The following is a 20,927-nucleotide window of genomic DNA, read 5'->3' on the forward strand; positions in this document are numbered from 1 at the left end:
CTGCGCGCCAGAGCAGGCTCCAAGCGCTGCGCCAACGTCTGGGACGACAGCTGCGCCAACGGCGGCGTCGGCGGTGCCTCCGACGACGGCCACTACTTCGATTCTGACCAGAGTCCCGGCAAGTGAGTCGTTCACCTCTCTCTCTACATTCCCCGGAAACGTACTGTTTGACACGCATCAGCAGCATGTCACGCATTGCTGACTTTGTGATCCTGTACACTGAACTAGTGAAATAAAGTTTACTGATTCATTCATCTACTCTGTGCGTTTTATTTTAATGTCAATTCCATTGCTTCTCTCATTCCTCTGTCAGTTAACCGTATCACTGAAGGACATAAATGGTGCTAAAATGGATAACGTTTGGCATATCAAATGCATCCAGATGTCGTGGTGCAAAAGGTGAAGTGAAAGAAGAACCTTATGTACCGTAGCATAAGATTTATTTGCATCTTCAGCATTATAAAGTAGACGCTCGAGCGAGCGACGATTGTCACACACGAGTTTCGCACTCTCGCTGGAGTGGTTCCTACAGATCTGCAGTCACTCTCAAACCTCTCCAGTTGGAACAGCGAGCCTGACGACGAGAACTAATTCAAAGCCAACAAGACTCTCGTACATGTGTTTCCTGAAGCATCCTCACTGGAATAATTCCAAATATGAGAGACATGTCCCCTATAACGGATCTTTTACGTTGGGATACATTTATTTTATTTTTTGTTAGATGTTTTCGTTAAATAGCTGAATAAATTGTAACTAGGAATAATTTAATTAAGCACAGTAGAGAAGATAAAGTCAAAGAGATGCTCATTGGGCGAACATTGTCGTAATGTAACGTCATTGCGTTGTTCGGTTGTTAAAACAAGTCGTTTGTGTTCCGTTCTGCTATCCGGTCGTGCGCGTATCTGAAAGGAATTAATTCGGGGACTAGAATAAACTTTCACATAATACTTACGATTCGATGTTCCGACAAAAGGGATTAACGTCAGTGTTAATTTGAATTGTGGGCGACGGGATTAGTTTTGACAGATACAAGAAAACGGACGTAACGAAAGTTGTTCGCATATAATCCTTGAACGTGACTTTTTATTTAATTAACGATTGAGGGCTCATTAAAAGCTATTATCTCATGATTAGGATCAATCCCTCTTTCCTCCTAGATAGTGATCATTCATTAACATTTACGTCATAAGAAAAAGGATTATTAATAAAAGTGATGTTAAATAACAATTACGCGTTATTCCGTTAGTGTGGAACCTACGTAATATCTCTGAAATGACATTGATATATAATTTGTGTTAAATACTGAACTGAGATAGGAAGTAAATTGAAATTAGTGAACATTTGATACTGAGACTATAGAAGTAGAAGCGCTTAAGGTTTCTCTTCTCTAAAATGGCTAAATAGGTACGAAGTTTAACTCAATAGTCCACATTATGTATTGCAAAGACATTAGCATTTCATACTTATTTTGAAGACACGCTGTTAAAACAAAGGAACGTTGAGTCTCTGTACGAGTAATAAAATTAAATCTAAAAACATAATTAATAACGGCGAACCCCGCTTTAACAAACTGTATTGCTTGTCGTCATCGGGCAATAACTGCTCAACCCTGGTGACTTGTGTGGTGAAATTAGAAGTCGGGCATATAAAACAAACTTAAAAATCCATTCAAGCTACGTTGGAGTCGGCATAACACGACGTGGGCAGTTATACCCCTCAAGTCTGTGAGAGTATTCGTCAAGTCATTCGAGCAAAACTCGTTCAGATTGCCTGTGGTGAGGCTTGCCAGGCATCCGGCTGTAGCCGGATATGTCCGGCATTTTAAGATCGTGTCCGGTCACATATATCTGGATTTTGTTATGCTTTTTAGCTAATAAGTAGAGAACGCACAACGAAGGCCCGTTCCAAGCTAATGACGTAAGAGCGAGTAATAAAGTATAAGGAGGAATCACGAGATGTGCTATAAGAAAACATAGATATACCATCGAATGCTATTCTAGAAAGTACATAAAGTTGGATGACTTAATTCTTTGATTAATGGCACAACTTCACGAAATTCATGAAAAAAAGACGAATTTAAAACGCTTTTGGTTCATGGAAAGTGGACAGCTCATTTCAGATCACATCATAATGAAGAATTTTATTCGGAATTATTGGAGCTGGCAGAATACTACTTTGCTATTCCAGGCCACAATGTCAACGTTAAAAGGGTGTTCAGTTTCATAATCCCCCAACGGACAAAGGGACGCAAAACGGAACCCTGTCAAGAGTTCCACGAACTCATTTACGAGAAAAATAACATTCTTAATGATGTGGATTCAAATAAGAAATATTAGTACCTAACTAGATATTATTGTTATTTTTTGTAAATTTTGGGGAAATTCCCATTGTTATTGTACATCTTTTCGTTTTTCGTGGCAGAAGAATAGATATTGGCTTCTTGGTTAATGAAGATCCTTTTTACTTTTAACATAAAACTATCTTAGAAATAAAACCGAGCAGTTATGAAAACTGAGCGCTTCGTTGTAGTCATAATTGTCAAATTATATGGCTGTTTAGTGATTATTTCCAGTTTAAGCACGTTTAAATCTGATCTTAGTTGAAAACGGGCTTTAATTGACTATTTAGAGACGATTGAAAATACCCAAATGACTATTTCTGTTTAAAGTAGGTAGCCCGGCTTTTGGGCAAAATGTCCGGCAAAATATTACACCGGCACCGGCTTTTCTATATTTGGACCTGGCAACACAATCTGTGGTCTGCTGAAAGCGAGAACACTAAAGCACGTGATCAGACCATAGGGAGATATTTCAGGGGTCTCCCACGAATTTCTCCATCACTTCGATCATGTGAGTTTCCTGACGTATTGGTGAATGCCATCGATATGTACCAATACATACCGCAGCTTATCAGTCCAGACGCCGTATTTCCAGCCTTTGGGGGTTCAATGGCATCCCTGGTAATCTCTGTATCCAGCGACGTGCCTTGAGCAGAGATACATGTATGAGGTGATGGTGTCTGTTCGCCACAATGAGGATGTTATTCTGAATGGTCCGGCTGATGACTGACTCATTGAATTAACGAGTGATTGCTTCATCTTGGTTCATCTGTTCGCTTTTACCATCATCTGAAACAGTCGGTAGGAATCCCAGACAGCAACATATTGCCTGTGGTAACCAAATGTTGGTGACCGATTCTCCTGAATGAGGGTATTTACTCAGCGTACATGGTTGACGGGTTGACACGGAGCAGTGCGGAAAACTCATTCCATACACGACCATGGATAAGAAGTTTCCCATACGTTAGACACCGAAGAGCCGGCCTTGGTAATATCCGCTAGAAGAGCGCCTCTTGCCTATCCTGTGATCGAAATTCACATCTATGGCTAGCACAAGCCAGTTAAAAGGTAAGTTCAAACTATCAGGAAACATTCCTCACACACAAATAAAGAAAAGATGTTATGTGAACATGTGTCTGGAAACGCTTAATATCCATGTAGGAGCTCATTTTAGTTTCTTCAGTATGTACTGTACTTCCTCGATTCACCGCCAGTTGGCCCAAATGAAGGAAGGTAATATTGACTTCGGTGCTTGTGTTGACATGCGACTCATTGCTCTACAGTACTAGCATCAAGCACATCAGTAGTAGCATCAACAGGTTAGTGTTCATCACGAACGTTGTTTTGCAGTCAGTGCGTTGTTTACAAATGCGGAGCTGGCAGATGCCCATTTGATGTATGGCTTAGCACGGGGAAATAGCCGTGGCGCGGCACGTTTGTATCGAGACAGATTTCCAGAACGAAGGTGTCCCGACGGGAAGACGTTCGAAGCAACTGATCGGCGTCTTAGGGAGCACGGAACATTCCAGCCTATGACTCGCGACTGGGGAAGACCTAGAGCGACGAGGACATCTGCAATGGACGAGGCAATTCTTCCTGCAGTTGACGATAACCCTAATGTCAGCGTCAGAGAAGTTGCCGCTGTACAAGGTAACGTTGACCACGTCACTGTATGGAGAGTGCTACGGGAGAACCAGTTGTTTCCATACCATGTACAGCGTGTGCAGGCACTATCAGCAGCTGATTGGCCTCCACGGGTACACTTCTGCGAATGGTTCATCCAACAATGTGTCAATCCTCATTTCAGTGCAAATGTTCTCTTTACGGATGAGGCTTCATTCGAACGTGATCAAATTGTAAATTTTCACAATCAACATGTGTGGGCTGACGAGAATCCGCACACAATTGTGCAATCACGTCATCAACATAGATTTTCTGTGAACGTATGGGCAGGCATTGTTGGTGATGTCTTGATTGGGCTACATGTTCTTCCACCTACGCTCAATGGAGCACGTTATCATGATTTCATACGGGATACTCTACCTGTTCTGCTAGAAGATGTGCCTTTACAAGTACGACACAACATGTGGTTCATGCACGATGGAGCTCCATCACATTTCAGTCGAAGTGTTCCTACGCTTCTCAACAACAGATTCGGTCACCGATGGACTGGTGGAGGCGGACCAATTCCATGGCCTCCACGCTCTCCTGACCTCAACCCTCTTGACTTTCATTTATGGGGGCATTTTAAAGCTCTTGTCTACGCAACTCCGGTACCAAATGTAGAGACTCTTCGTGCTCGTATTGTGGACGGCTGTGATACAATACGCCATTCTCCAGGGCTGCATCAGCGCATCAGGGATTCCATGCGACGGAGAGTGGATGCATGTAGCCTCGCTAACGGAGGACATATTGAACGTTTCCTGTAACAAAGTGTTTGAAGTCACGCTGGTACGTTCTGTTGCTGTGTGTTTCCATTCCATGATTAATGTGATTTGAAGAGAAGTAATAAAATGAGCTCTAACATGAAAAGTAAGCGTTTCCGGACACATGTCCACATAACATATTTTCTTTCTTTGTGTGTGAGGAATGTTTCCTGAAAGTTTGGCCGTACTTTTTTGTAACACCCTATATATATATATATATATATATATATATATATATATATATATATATATATATATATATTCAGTGGTCATGAGTGTATATAGAGATGACGATAATATCTCTTGCACAAACGCAACAACAAAAGACCACTTGTCTGGACAACAAGGATAAATCGGTAGTAGCAGATGATTCATTGTGGCCAAGGAACTATAATGAATAGGAAAATAGGAATGCGAGTAAGCTACTACAAACAGCATAGTGAACGCATTATTGTGGCCAAGATAGATACAAAGCCCACACCTACTACAGTAGTACAAGTTTATATGCCAACTAGCTCTGCAGATGACGAAGAAATTGAAGAAATGTATGATGAAATTAAAGAAATTATTCAGATTGTGAAGGGAGACGAAAATTTAATAGTCATGGGTGACTGGAATTCGAGTGTAGGAAAAGGGAGAGAAGGAAACATAGTAGGTGAATATGGATTGGGGGACAGAAATGAGAGAGGAAGCCGCCTGGTAGAATTTTGCACAGAGCACAACATAATCATAACTAACACTTGGTTTAAGAATCATGAAAGAAGGTTGTATACATGGAAGAACCCTGGAGATACTAAAAGGTATCAGATAGATTATATAATGGTAAGACAGAGATTTAGGAACCAGGTTTTAAATTGTAAGACATTTCCAGGGGCAGATGTGGACTCTGACCACAATCTATTGGTTATGAACTGTAGATTAAAACTGAAGAAACTACAAAAAGGTGGGAATTTAAGGAGATGGGACCTGGATAAACTGAAAGAACCAGAGGTTGTACAGAGATTCAGGGAGAGCATAAGGGAGCAATTGACAGGAATGGGGGAAATAAATACAGTAGAAGAAGAATGGGTAGCTTTGAGGGATGAAGTAGTGAAGGCAGCAGAGGATCAAGTAGGTAAAAAGACGAGGGCTAGTAGAAATCCTTGGGTAACAGAAGATATATTAAATTTAATTGATGAAAGGAGAAAATATAAAAATGCAGTAAGTGAAACAGGCAAAAAGGAATACAAACGTCTCAAAAATGAGATCGACAGGAAGTGCAAAATGGCTAAGCAGGGATGGCTAGAGGACAAATGTAAGGATGTAGAGGCCTATCTCACTAGGGGTAAGATAGACACCGCCTACAGGAAAATTAAAGAGACTTTTGGAGAAAAGAGAGCCACTTGTATGAATATCAAGAGCTCAGATGGAAACCCAGTTCTAAGCAAAGAAGGGAAAGCAGAAAGGTGGAAGGAGTATATAGAGGGTCTATACAAGGGTGATGTACTTGAGGACAATATTATGGAAATGGGAGAGTATGTAGATGAAGATGAAATGGGAGATACGATACTGCGTGAAGAGTTTGACAGAGCACTGAAAGACCTGAGTCGAAACAAGGCCCCCGGAGTAGACAATATTCCATTGGAACTACTGACGGCCGTGGGAAAGCCAGTCCTGACAAAACTCTACCATCTGGTGAGCAAGATGTATGAAACAGGCGAAATACCCTCAGACTTCAAGAAGAATATAATAATTCCAATCCCAAAGAAAGCAGGTGTTGACAGATGTGAAAATTACCGAACTATCAGCTTAATAAGTCACAGCTGCAAAATACTAACACGAATTCTTTACAGACGAATGGAAAAACTAGTAGAAGCCAACCTCGGGGAAGATCAGTTTGGATTCCGTAGAAACACTGGAACACGTGAGGCAATACTGACCTTACGGCTTATCTTAGAAGAAAGATTAAGGAAAGGCAAACCTACGTTTCTAGCATTTGTAGACTTAGAGAAAGCTTTTGACAATGTTGACTGGAATACTCTCTTTCAAATTCTGAAGGTGGCAGGGGTAAAATACAGGGAGCGAAAGGCTATTTACAATTTGTACAGAAACCAGATGGCAGTTATAAGAGTCGAGGGACATGAAAGGGAAGCAGTGGTTGGGAAGGGAGTAAGACAGGGTTGTAGCCTCTCCCCGATGTTGTTCAATCTGTATATTGAGCAAGCAGTAAAGGAAACAAAAGAAAAATTCGGGGTAGGTATTAAAATTCATGGAGAAGAAATAAAAACTTTGAGGTTCGCCGATGACATTGTAATTCTGTCAGAGACAGCAAAGGACTTGGAAGAGCAGTTGAATGGAATGGACAGTGTCTTGAAAGGAGGATATAAGATGAACATCAACAAAAGCAAAACAAGGATAATGGAATGTAGTCTAATTAAGTCGGGTGATGCTGAGGGAATTAGATTAGGAAATGAGGCACTTAAAGTAGTAAAGGAGTTTTGCTATTTGGGGAGCAAAATAACTGATGATGGTCGAAGTAGAGAGGATATAAAATGTAGGCTGGCAATGGCAAGGAAAGCATTTCTGAAGAAGAGAAATTTGTTAACATCCAGTGTTGATTTAAGTGTCAGGAAGTCATTTCTGAAAGTATTCGTATGGAGTGTAGCCATGTATGGAAGTGAAACATGGACGATAAATAGTTTGGATAAGAAGAGAATAGAAGCTTTCGAAATGTGGTGCTACAGAAGAATGCTGAAGATTAGATGGGTAGATCACATAACTAATGAGGAAGTATTGAATAGGATTGGGGAGAAGAGAAGTTTGTGGCACAACTTGACCAGAAGAAGGGATCGGTTGGTAGGACATGTTCTGAGGCATCAAGGGATCACCAATTTAGTATTGGAGGGCAGCGTGGAGGGTAAAAATCGTAGAGGGAGACCAAGAGATGAATACACTAAGCAGATTCAGAAGGATGTAGGTTGCAGTAGGTACTGGGAGATGAAAAAGCTTGCACAGGATAGAGTAGCATGGAGAGCTGCATCAAACCAGTCTCAGGACTGAAGACCAAAACAACAACAACAAGGAACTATCACAATCGTTTCTTTGATATTGCCGTTTTATCCAGATACAATTATTAGGCTACTATATAAGAATGTACTGAGAGGCCATAAAAATTTTAAATTACAAAAAATTAACAAAAAAGAAGAAGGATTGAAACTAGACAAGTTGTGGGCTTAGCGCTAAACATAGCAAATAGTGCCAACTTTTCCCCACTACTAGCTCCACAGTTTAGGACGGATTGTAGGGACAGAGGTCAGAGTGAAATTGTTCTAGGTGCTTCTCCCAAAATTACCTTCAACTGTCAATCAGAGAATCGACTCTGAAGATGATATCTTGGACCTGATGATGGCAGACTTGTACTTCTCGACTCAGCGTAGAACAGGGTATCAGTGATTGAAGGCCGATACAGCATCTCTGAATACGCTGTAAACAGAATAGAGAGAAAGAGAGGAAGATCATTCTTATTAGCAAGAGCGACAAGAGAAGATTTCAGATTCCTGATAAGTCAACACGAGGAGCAGACAATGTTGAGCGTCAATGGACAAAGATCACGAGCTTTGTATAATACGCTTTAGAGAGATGCCAAGCAAAATTGTGGGGATGGAAAATGCCCACCGTGCTTCGACAACCGAAGTTCACAGCAAATTTAAACGTAGCCAAGGCCTCATAGACTAACAAAAACCAAACGAAGCCAAAATAAATGTAAGGGGGGGGGGGCCTTGCATGAAGCGTTCAGCGAAAACGAAAGTAAACTTCTGTCTACCAATTTAGCAGAAAATCCTAAGAAGTTTAACCTCGACCGGCAACTAACGTGGAAACCCCACCAACTAAACACGCAATAGAAAGACCACAATGGACTAAAACTACTAACAGGCCAAACTTGGGGATTGTACCGCTCTGCTCTTCTCCACACCTATAAAACCCTGATCTGGCCCATCCTCTGCTATGCAGTTGTTGCATAGATCTCTACCACACCAAAGTTCTATAAGTCCCTCCAAATCCTTGAAAGCCATTCACTCTGTCTTACTCTCCACATCCGTTTACCTTCCCTCACGTGGACCCTCTAACATCTCATCGAAACCCCACCTCTCCTCACCTACATCGAACACCTCCACATCTCCTGTACTGTCCACAAACTAGATCCCAGTTACCTCATTGTCTTCCTTCTGATCACCAACCCTGGTATGCTGCCGCACCTTCACAAACACAACCCTCCATCCGTACACCTCCACACACACCATATTCTATAGCAATTCAACCAACTCGCTCTCTCAGACAATGAGATCCGTCATGATGTTTATCCCCCCTACCAACTTTAACTCTTCCCCTCCTATCCCACTGCGCATCATGTCTTCTCTCTCCTTTTCCTCTCCATCCATCCCCCTCCCTTCCCTCTTGCAGCCACGGCCTTAGCCAAACACCACACTACTCTTCACCCCCTGTCTTTCCCATCGACTGTTTTTCCCACTATACACCTCAGCTCCTACCTCAAATCTCCATAGTTTTTCATATTTAACATACCCCTATCTTTCTACCCACATACCCCAACCCTAGGGAACATACTCTTTCCTCCGCCAATACCTCTCATCCTACTGCAAGTCCTTCAGTTTCTAAGTGAAAGTGCAGTGAGTGCTTCGGAGTTTTTATTGGAATTTCACCTTCCTGTGATGTGTTTCTAAAATTTGTATATTTCTGGTTTTCTAAACTGTCCACCTCGGATTTTTAATTTAAAACAGAAAAACCACAAGTTTTGTTTATGTTTTCTCATTGTATTTTATTTTTAATTCGCTTGACTGAAGAACGGAGAACTGTACTGCTGACAGCCCACTTTCGGCCCATATGGGGCTAAGGGGATGAAATAAGAATAAAGGAAAAATAAAGCAGGACCATCAGTGGCCTGTTGCGTGAATAGTGTCAACATGCACCAGCACGAGACCAAGATAAACAAGTGACCAATACAGAAGAAAAATCTTCAAGAGATTTAACGAGCAAACCGAGGAAGAGTTACGAAAAACAGTCAAGCTGCTAGACCTACAAATTTTTGGATTGGCAGAAGAGCCAACACCGTGTTACTAGAGGAGGGCGAAATGCACGCGTTTTAGCTCACGCAGGCTGGTGTGAGGTGGGAAGAACTATACTGACGTGAAGTCTGGAACATGACAAGGAATGAGAATTCAGAAAGCGGACGTAATTAGTTTCATACTTAACTTTAATCCATAAATGATGGAAGTCGCTCTTGACGATACATGATTCACAATATTATCTGTTCAGATTATAGTAACTGAATATGGCGCCTTGCTAGGTCGTAGCAAATGACGTAGCTGAAGGCTATGCTAAAGTGTCGTCTCTGCAAATGAGAGCGTATGTGGTCAGTGAACCATCGCTAGCAAAGTCGGCTGTACAACTGGGGCGATTGCTAGGGAGTCTTATATTAGACCTGCCGTGTGGCGGCGCTCGGTCTGCAATCACTGATAGTGGCGACACGCGGGTCCGACATATACTAACGGACCGCCGATTTAAAAGCTACCACCTAGCAAGTGTGGTGTCTGGCGGTGACATGACACAAATCACCGAGGTTAGAAATTCTCGAAGAAGATGGTGAACAATATATAACCGAAATTTGAGAAGGAGAAGCAGAATTTATGCGACTGCACACCAGAAATTTAATGGAACGGTCATTGCTCCGCGGGAACGTGGATTACAACATGTTTGCACCAAGTGTATTATGTATGTATATTGTAAGTTGTCATTTCCTTGAGGATGTTAACACTGTAATGACTAAGAGTCTTACTTATTCTCTTGATTTAGATATCATGTGTTGGATCCTGATCTGAAGATGAATGTTCAAGCGGCTGAAACTAGTAATCACTGTTTCCCACTTTGCGATCTTAGCCAAATAAATGTTTTAATAAAATCTACAACATTCAAGTTTACAAATCCGAAAAGCGGAAATTGACTCTAAACAACGAAAAGTGTGAACTCATCCACATGAGTACTGAAAGCAGTCCGCTAAATTACGGTTACACAGTAATCATACGAATGTAAAGGTTGTGAATTCAACTAAGTACTTGGGGATTACAATCACGAATAACTGAAACTGGAACGATCTCATAGATAATGTAGGGGAAAAAGCAAACCAAAGATTGCAATTTATTGCCAGAACACTTAGAAAGTGCAACTGGTATTCAAAAGAGACTGCTTACACCGTGCTTGTCCGTCCCGTCCTGTAGTGATTCTGTTTGGTGTGGGAAACGAATGATATTGGACTGATGGAACACATCGGAAAGTTCAAAGTAGACTAGCTCATTTTGTATTATCACGAAGTAGGGGAGATAGTGGCACGGGCATGATACTTGAGTTCGGGTGGCAATCATTAAAACGAAGGAGTTTTTCATTACGATGGGATCTACTCGTGAAATTTCAATCACCCGCTTTCTCCTCCGATTGTGAAAATACTTTGTTGGTACCAAGCTACTTAGGGAGAAGTGATCAGCATATTAAAATAACAGAAATCAGAGCTCACACAGAAAGATTTAAGTGCTCGTGTTTCCACCGTGCCGTTCGAGAGTGGAACAGTAGAGAATTAGCTTCAAGGTTTTTCGATGAATCCTCTGACAGGCAATTAAAGGTGAATTGCAAAGTAATCACGCAGATGTAGCTGTATTTTACATAGTCCTCCCCCTGCACCCTTATCCCACCTTTATTCGAGTACAACGCACAGATCGTTCACTTAACAATGTGAAACTGTCACAAACGTTCTTCTTCCCCGTTTTGCAGTTCAATCAAGTGGCGGCAGGAGCTCACGCTCCGTTCCTTTTATTCGACAGTCAGGATACGCAGGGCAAAATAGCACAGTTTCTTCTTTTTAAAAACGTTGGGGAGAATGTCTTCAACACTTAATTCAGAGATGTTGCTCTATTTTGACTAGCGACACAACAACGTTGACACATCACGTTTGCACGCCCGCTGCCTGCGCACAACTGACTAGTAGAATGCACATCTACCGCTTACAGTCGTTGGTTCAAGCTTCTGCCGTAGCTTCTGCGCTGGCGGCGCTTATGCATCAACAATGAAATCGGTATCGGAACTTTCTGGATGGATAGCATACATCCAAGGTGCATTTCCTGTGGCGATGTTGTATATGAATTCGGTATTTCCACGGACGAAGTTTTGGGCATTTCCTGTGACGATGTTGTGTATGAAGTCGGTACTTCGACGAACGAAGTTTTGGGCATTTCCTTGCAACAAATGATACGATCCTGTTTTTTAGTTTCTTTCAGACTGTGCGAAATTCGTTGCGAACAAATATTTTTCACAGATAATGCAAATGAAACATCTAACACAATAAAATGCTCGTGCGACTCATCCAAGAATATTAGTGAAGAGTGTGAGACACAGATAAGACTATCAGTGAATATTTTTCATATACAAAGAAGGGCAGCACATGTTGTCACAGCCTTGTTTGGCCCATGGGAGAGCGTAACAGGGATGTTCAGAAGCCTGAATCGCCCAAAACTTGATAGAAGCCAACTATACCTCAAAAACTTACATTTAACTTTCAAGAACAGACACTCAGAAGCATACTACAGTCCCTAAGTACCACTCCCGTAGGGGCCACCACAGTAAGATTAGAGTAAGGCATCTGATCAGTCATTCTTCCTGGGCTCCATATGCCAGTGGAACGGGAAGAAGCCCTAATAAGTGGTCCAATGGAATGAACCCTTTGTCACTCGTTTCAGAATAGTTTGCAGAATTCTACGATAATTACTGGGGTACAAGTAGTAGTAGTAGTAGTAGTAGTAGTGGCAGCTCTATTCATCCGTAGATCTCTTTTTACAAGGGTGTGGAACATGTCAAAGTATTTACAAGTTTAGACCAATTTAAAATACGCTAATTCGTATACACATACATTTACAGGCTTCTAGTTAGAGATAATCATTAGATTTACTCCTGGTATACAATAAATTTTTTACAAATAACTTATTAAATAATGTAAAGCCACACTGTTCACTCATATCTCACTATCTGTCACTGCAAACACTATTAACACATTGTTTCAAATAGTTCAAATGGCTCTCAGCACTATGGGACTTAACTTCTGAGGTCATCAGTCCCCTAGAACTTACAACTACTTAAACCTAACCAACCTAAGGACATCACACACATCCATGTCCGAGGTAGGATTCGAACCTGCGACCGTAGCGGTCGCGCGGTTCCAGACTGTACCGCCTAGAACCGCTCAGCCACTCCGGCCGCCCGAAGAACAGGAAGATGTAAATGTAGACGTAATGCAGTTTTCGGTAGCAAGGATGGCTCCTCTCACGGTAAGTCACATAACGTTCCTCTTCAATCATGTTAAGCACGGCATCATCATTTTTTTTTTTTTTTGGAAGAACAACTGATTTTTATCGACGTTTACGAAATTCAACGCCACTGACGAAAGCACGACCACGACAGAATTCTGCAAATTCTAAACAGCTCTTTATGAACCCGTTATCTTACATAAACTTGATTTTTGCGATTCGAGGCACTAGTTGTTAAGTTTCACCTTTACTAATATGTTAAAAAATTATCCAACAAAAACTTATACTTGAAACTTCCATTTTTTTCACTGTATTTGTTTCTTTAAATGCCAACTGTAAACATCTCGATCAGTTTTTGAGTTGTCATTGTTGTAACAACAACAACCTTTAAAAGAATAGGAATGACACAACTCAAGGACACCATCTAATATTCGTTTTTAAAAATGCAAAAAATTTCTTGACATGAAATGGACATTCACTAGAAAAACAAGGTAGATTAGGGTTTAATGTAATATCAACGACTAGATTTACAGATGAAAACGTTCTCGGTGAAATGAAGGGTCTATACAGGATTAGGGCGTGCCCCTTCAATAGAACTATTCCTGTATCCGCCTCGAACGATTTAGGAATGATGTTGTTGTTGTGGCGTTCAGTCCAGAGACTAGTTTGATGCAGCTCTCCATGCTAGTATATCCTGTGCAAGCCTCTTCATCTCCGCGTAACTACTGCAAAACTACGTCGTTCTGAATCTGCTTAGTGTATTTATCTCTTAGTTTTCCTCTACAATTTTGACTTCCACGCTTCCCTCTAATACTAAATTTGTGATCCCTTGATGCTTCAGAACATGTGCTACCAAACGATCCATTCTTTTAGTCAGGTTGTGCCACAAAGTCCTCTTCTCCACAATTATGTTCAGTACCTCCTCATTAGTTACGTGATATACATGTAATATTCAGCATTCTTCTGTAGCACCACATTTCGAAGGCTTCTATTCTCTTCTTGTCTCAACTATTTATCGTCCATCTTTCACTTCCGCATATGGTAACACTCCTCACAAATACTTTCAGAAAAGACTTCCTGACACTTAAATCTATACTCAATGTTAACAAATGTCTCTTCTTCAGAAACTCTTCCCTTTGCCATTACAAGCCTACATTTTACACCCTCTCTACTTCGACCATCATCAGTTATTTTGCTCCCCAAATAGCAAAACTCATCTACTGCTTTAAGTATCTCATTTCCTAATCTAATTCCGTCAACATCACTTGATTTAATTCGGCAACATTCCATTATTCTCGTTTTGCTTTTGTTGATGTTCGTCTTACATCGTCCTTTCAAGACACTGTCCATTCCGTTCAACTGCCCTTCCAGGTCCTTTGCTGGCTCTGACACAATGTCATCGGCAAACCTTAAAGTTTTTATTTCTTCTCCATGGATTTTAATTTCTACTCCAAATTTTTCTTTTGTTTCCGTTACAGCTTGCTGAATATACGGATTGAATAACATCGGGGAGAGGCTACAACCCTGTCTTACTCCCTTCTCGACCACTGCTTCCCATTCATGCCCCTCGACTCGTTTAACTGCAGTCTGGTTTCTGCACAAGTTGTGAATAACCTTTCGCTCCCTGTATTTTACCTCTGCCACATTCATAATTTCAAAGAGAGTATTGCCGGCCGCTGCGACAGAGCCTTTCTAGGAGCTTCAGACAGGAACCGCGCTGCTGCTGCGGTCGCAGGTTAGAGTCCTGCCTCGGGCATGAATGTGTGTAATGTCCTTAGGTTAGTTAGGTTTACGTAGTTCTAAGTCTAGAGGAGTGTGACCGCGGATGTTAAGTCCCATAGTGCTTAGAGCTATTTGAACTACACTCCTGGAAATGGAAAAAAGAACACATTGACACCGGTGTGTCAGACCCACCATACTTGCTCCGGACACTGCGAGAGGGCTGTACAAGCAATGATCACACGCACGGCACAGCGGACACACCAGGAACCGCGGTGTTGGCCGTCGAATGGCGCTGGCTGCGCAGCATTTGTGCACCGCCGCCGTCAGTGTCAGCCAGTTTTCCGTGGCATACGGAGCTCCATCGCAGTCTTTAACACTGGTAGCATGCTGCGACAGCGTGGACGTGAACCGTATGTGCAGTTGACGGACTTTGAGCGAGGGCGTATAGTGGGCATGCGGGAGGCCGGGTGGACGTACCGCCGAATTGCTCAACACGTGGGGCGTGAGGTCTCCACAGTACATCGATGTTGTCGCCAGTGGTCGGCGGAAGGTGCACGTGCCCGTCGACCTGGGACCGGACCGCAGCGACGCACGGATGCACGCCAAGACCGTAGGATCCTACACAGTGCCGTAGGGGACCGCACCGCCACTTCCCAGCAAATTAGGGACACTGTTGCTCCTGGGGTATCGGCGAGGACCATTCGCAACCGTCTCCATGAAGCTGGGCTACGGTCCCGCACACCGTTAGGCCGTCTTCCGCTCACGCCCCAACATCGTGCAGCCCGCCTCCAGTGGTGTCGCGACAGGCGTGAATGGAGGGACGAATGGAGACGTGTCGTCTTCAGCGATGAGAGTCGCTTCTGCCTTGGTGCCAATGATGGTCGTATGCGTGTTTGGCGCCGTGCAGGTGAGCGCCACAATCAGGACTGCATACAACCGAGGCACACAGGGCCAACACCCGGCATCATGGTGTGGGGAGCGATCTCCTACACTGGCCGTACACCACTGGTGATCGTCGAAGGGACACTGAATAGTGCACGGTACATCCAATCCATCATCGAACCCATCGTTCTACCATTCCTAGACCGGAAAGGGAACTTGCTGTTCCAACAGTACAATGCACGTCCGCATGTATCCCGTGCCACCCAACGTGCTCTAGAAGGTGTAAGTCAACTACCCTGGCCAGCAAGATCTCCGGATCTGTCCCCCATTGAGCATGTTTGGGACTGGATGAAGCGTCGTCTCACGCGGTCTGCACGTCCAGCACGAACGCTGGTCCAACTGAGGCGCCAGGTGGAAAAGGTGGAAATGGCATGGCAAGCCGTTCCACAGGACTACATCCAGCATCTCTACGATCGTCTCCATGAGAGAATAGCAGCCTGCATTGCTGCGAAAGGTGGATATACACTGTACTAGTGCCGACATTGTGCATGCTCTGTTGCCTGTGTCTATGTGCCTGTGGTTCTGTCAGTGTGATCATGTGATGTATCTGACCCCAGGAATGTGTCAATAAAGTTTCCCCTTCCTGGGACAATGAGTTCACGGTGTTCTTATTTCAATTTCCAGGAGTGTATTTGACCTGCTGGTACAAGGGCTACAACCCTGTCTCACTCCCTTTGCAACCACTGCTTCTCTTTCATGCCCCTCGACTTTTACAACTGCCATCTGGTTTCTGTACAAATTGTAAATAGCCTTTCGCTCCCTGTATTTTACCCCTGCCACCTTCAGAATTTGAAACAGAGTATTCCAGTCAACATTGTCAAAAGCTTTCTCTAAGTCTACAAATGCTAGAAACATAGGTTTGCTTTTCCTTAATCTATCTTCTAAGATAAGTCGTAGGGCCAGTATTTAGGAATACAGTTCAAATTTTAAATCTGATTTGGACAACCGCCCTCCCTAAAATGGCCGAGCGGAGTGGCCGCGCGGTCTTAGGCCCCTTGCCACGGATTGCGCCGCCTCTCCCGCCAGAGGTTCGAGTCCTCCCTCGGACATGGGTGTGTGTGTTGTTCTTAGCATAAGATAGTTTATGTAGTGTGTAAATCGAGCACCAATGACCTCAGCAGTTTGGTCCCTTAGGAATTCACACACGTTTGAACATTTTGTCCCGAAAATGGGTCCAATGCCTTGCAGCTGCGTCACATCGGTTTCCGCTGTCGGCTGACTTCGGGGTTACGAGTCGACGGTCGCAAGGGGAGCGTGTAATCGGATCACGCGTCTGCAAACGCGTCGGTAACGATAACCCGCCGTGCCTCGCCCGACTGTTACGTCACGGTGGCAGAGCAGGAGCGCCTGGCCCAGTGGCCCCGGCGCCGCCTCTCCGAGCACATCATGGCGGACGACAGCGCGACGAGCGGCGCCCAGCGGCAGGTATGTCAACCTCTCCGCCGCCTCGCACATATATCTCAAGATAAAGTTCGTTTATAGCACACAGCTTGCTCACACGTCTTGTGTGAAGCACAAGGCTCCCGCTCTGCTACGATCGCTTCCACCCGGCGTAGAGTTTAGTCCATGCCTTGGCACGATGTGACTTTCACGACATTTGAAAATCATTACGTAAGCCTCGCACCACCGGAGGACAGTGTCTACCTCGTGTGTAGACAACAGGCAGGGCTGTGTAAAGTCAGAGCAGCTGCCTGGCTTTCGTTGCTGCAAAATGTGATGAGCGCGGCATTAGTCAGTGAAATAAACTGACCATGAAATCGGTGTATTGTCCTTAAAGTAAGTGTCTTCAGGTGGTCAGTCAGTTCTCCTGACAACGAAATATGTCTGAGGCTCTCGAAACACGTTGCTTTCTGTGCACAGAACGATGTAATTATCCAGTGCAAAGTGTCTTTTTTGAAAAAAATATGTCCGATGTTTTGTTAAATTAGTTCTTGATCGTTTCGAATGTCAGCTACATTTAAGCAGTATTTATGACAATTGGGTCAGTGTATTACGAATTTTGTTCGTGAAATAACGTCCCACGCCACATCTGCTAACTGCCTGGGCAACCCAGGATAATTCTCAGCTTTAACAGGAATTTTAACGTGATGGGAGAGTGAACAGTATCCACTTGACCGACAATTATTATCTTCAACAGGACGAGGATTTAGAAGCTTTCGGTCAGCAGACCAGTTTCTTGAATAATACAGTTTGTTCGTACTGGTCAAACCTCCAAGATTCATGAGATATTTTTCGAGCAGGTGAAACGTGCTTATTGGTTCATATACCATTCTCTCCTGCATAATGATAAAATTTTTTCGCACCTCCAGTAATAGTTATAGTACTTGCGTCTTACGCGTATCTGTTGAGTGTAAGTAACTGTAGCGAATGTATGTACAATGTGGTGACATGTACGTGTTGTATGCTCATGAAGAAACGGAGAGAGCGAAACCCGGTTTTAGCACACATGTACTGCTTTCGAACAGCACCCAAGCGTGCCGCCGATTTTAACGTTCTCAACCGAAATCTGGATTACCACCAATAGTATCACACACCGTCACTTCATAAAACACTGCAGAGGATTTTGGAATTTAATTCTGCACTTTGGCGCAAAATCTGGTCATGAGGAACTTTACGTCACTACCTCTCCTTCCATTTTCGCCCAGATACACGTGGTGAAAATGTCTTCGTCCACCAGGGTTCGAACCGGGTAGTTACGATTCTAGAGCCACCGCAAAGATGTGCGATAGCGAACTCGGGTACTTAGGTGGGTTTCAGTCACATATGGATGGGGGAAAATACGTTCCATCCGATCAACGGCATCATGCAATACTGCAGTACTACATGCACTGTAGAATATACAGTGAAATGTGATTAGTTTTTCATGTGTGTGTGTGTGTGTGTGTGTGTGTGTGTGTGTGTGTGTGTTTGTGTGTGTATGCGAGCGTGTGCGTGTGTGTACCTGAATTAATGACTCTCTCTAATCTATTTTCATCACCGAGGGTGTTTCGTAATCGATACTGTTGTTATACTGATGTGGTTGATGAGTAAAAGTGGTGTAATATGAATCTCACATGTGTCCTCCGATGTTAATCATTCTAGAAAACTTGAAATACTTGCTGTGAGGCCAAATTTTCAATGAAACTGTGTCTAGTTGAGAACGCCTACAATGTTGACTGCTCCAAGTAGACATGAAGTATTAACGAAATAGTTATGAACGCTAGAAGCACATTCTACTAGTGGCATACTTAACTGCTTAAGCAGTAGTAATCAGTCACTAAACTATGTTCTTTGATTTGGCATGTATGATTATTAACGAATAGTGACTTTGTGCCGGTAACGATATTACTGACAGTTACCTTTTTCACTAATAGACTAGTTTCTGATTTCACATAGCTAATTAAGTCACCCTCTCCTCAACCCTCTGGAAGGAAATTCAAATTTTGGCGGAGACAAGAAATCCAAATACACCACTTGCGCTCTGTGAAGATTTTTTTTTTAAACTATTCCCTACCTCCCTTAGGCCACACGGCGAGAAACAATGGCGGACAGTACCCACATACGGGGCTTTACGTTATGCACGTCCTGGTCGAAGACTCAGTGAGTGCATCTTATCAGAAATTGATATTTTTGGTGTCTCGACGCTTGGTAGACACCTTATTACCAAGTCATGGGTTTGGGTATCATTGGTGACAGTTATCTGCAAAACATTGCTACTGTTGTTTTTTTGTTAGGATTTTTCATAATTTATTTGAATTTCGCAAGTATCATTATTGCCTAGCGGCATTGTATCCTAAGTTTGGGTTTGACCCCCAAAGGGGACGTTCTTTTTTTTTCAAAATTCGATAGGTGCACTAATTTCAGCCCAAGAGATCAATGGTTTGATTCCAGACATTGTTATTTTCCTAGCCTCAGGCAAGTATTTAATCTCAAGAGATCATGGTTTCAATCTCCAAATGTCATTTTTACGAAATTTTATACTTGCAGGTTTTACATCACGGAATTCTGGTTTCAAATTATCAATGGCGTCATTTCACCATTTTAAATACTTTTTGGCACTATGTTAATAGTTCGACCAGAAGATAGTTCAGTCGAAACTAATCGTGAATAAATCGTCATATTTCAGATTCTTGGCGCTTATTTAAATTTATCTAATTTTCACTTCTGAATAGCTCTGTACACACAAGATATCATATAAAAATATCTCGTAAATTTGCACGTTACTACAATGAAAGAGACAACCAGTACACAGATTATGCTTCATTCCGATGTTTAAGGTTAGGCGTCTGTTGTAAAAATCTAGTTGCATTGTACTGAAAGAGAGAAACGTTCGTGTTTGTGGTGATTGTAAAGTCTACGAAGAGTGAGTGTAAGTGCGTGGACATCATGTGTTGGAAGCAGCAGCATGTCTGTGCCGTTCTCATGGGAACCCTGTTGCAGGAGCTGGAGGAGCAGTACTCGCCTAGTCGATGGTCTCGGAGAGGCGATGCCGACTACGTCATCAGTGAACACGTCCGGTTCGCGAAAGAAGGTATGAGCTGAATCCAGCTGACTTGAATTTTATATTATTCAACAAACACAGCACTTCCTGTCATATTCCAAATTATTATGCTAACTTCTACTCACGTTTCCTCTCTTCTTGAGCTCTAAACCACGGAAATATGGCGCTAAAAAAATTGAAAGGCGAAGAAGCAATCACTGCCAAAACAAGAAATTACAGGAACAAATAACTAATGGTAACAGATCAACGCAATGCTAATTTCAGGCTAATACAATCAGATTACTGTTACAAAGTCTGCAAGGCTGACAAGACTTGAGACTTAAAATGGAAAAATATGCTTCTTTCTACGCAGTGTGAACCTAGCAACCCTTCAATAACGTAAGGGGGAATAAAATATTCACGACACTGATAATATCTGGGCTCTACTACAAAGACAAACGAGTCATCTACACACATCAAATAAACTTTTGCGTCAGCTCGGTTCTGAAAGTTTCGGAACCTGTACAGAAAACTGGAACAGAGATCAACATAAACATCATTTCCGCCCTTTTTATTGCTCAAGAAAACCACACGTTGCATGTTTTACCAACATACAGCGAGAACTTCAGAGGTGGTGGTCCAGATTGCTGTACACACCGGTACCTCTAATACCCCGTATCACGTCTCTGACATTGATG

General features: G+C 42.8%; 2 protein-coding genes across 3 annotated transcripts in view; one reads left to right on the forward strand and one right to left on the reverse strand.

Annotated features, from left to right (window-relative positions):
• The window catches only part of LOC124712121 (waprin-Thr1), a 176,125-nt gene that overhangs the window by 76,485 nt on the left and 78,713 nt on the right, over nucleotides 1–20,927 (reverse strand). The gene's annotated exons all lie outside the window — the stretch shown is intronic.
• LOC124712104 (kynurenine formamidase) overlaps nucleotides 17,099–20,927 on the forward strand; it is a 42,136-nt gene continuing 38,307 nt past the window's right edge. For both annotated transcript variants that reach the window (XM_047242405.1, XM_047242412.1), the window contains exons 1-2: nucleotides 17,099–17,195; nucleotides 20,190–20,280. In XM_047242405.1, coding sequence (XP_047098361.1) covers nucleotides 17,157–17,195; nucleotides 20,190–20,280 — 130 coding nt within the window. In that variant the 5' untranslated portion in view covers nucleotides 17,099–17,156. The remainder of the gene's footprint in view (nucleotides 17,196–20,189; nucleotides 20,281–20,927) is intronic.

This window comes from Schistocerca piceifrons, chromosome 1 (genome assembly GCF_021461385.2).
Source record: "Schistocerca piceifrons isolate TAMUIC-IGC-003096 chromosome 1, iqSchPice1.1, whole genome shotgun sequence".
Lineage (NCBI taxonomy): Eukaryota > Metazoa > Arthropoda > Insecta > Orthoptera > Acrididae > Schistocerca > Schistocerca piceifrons.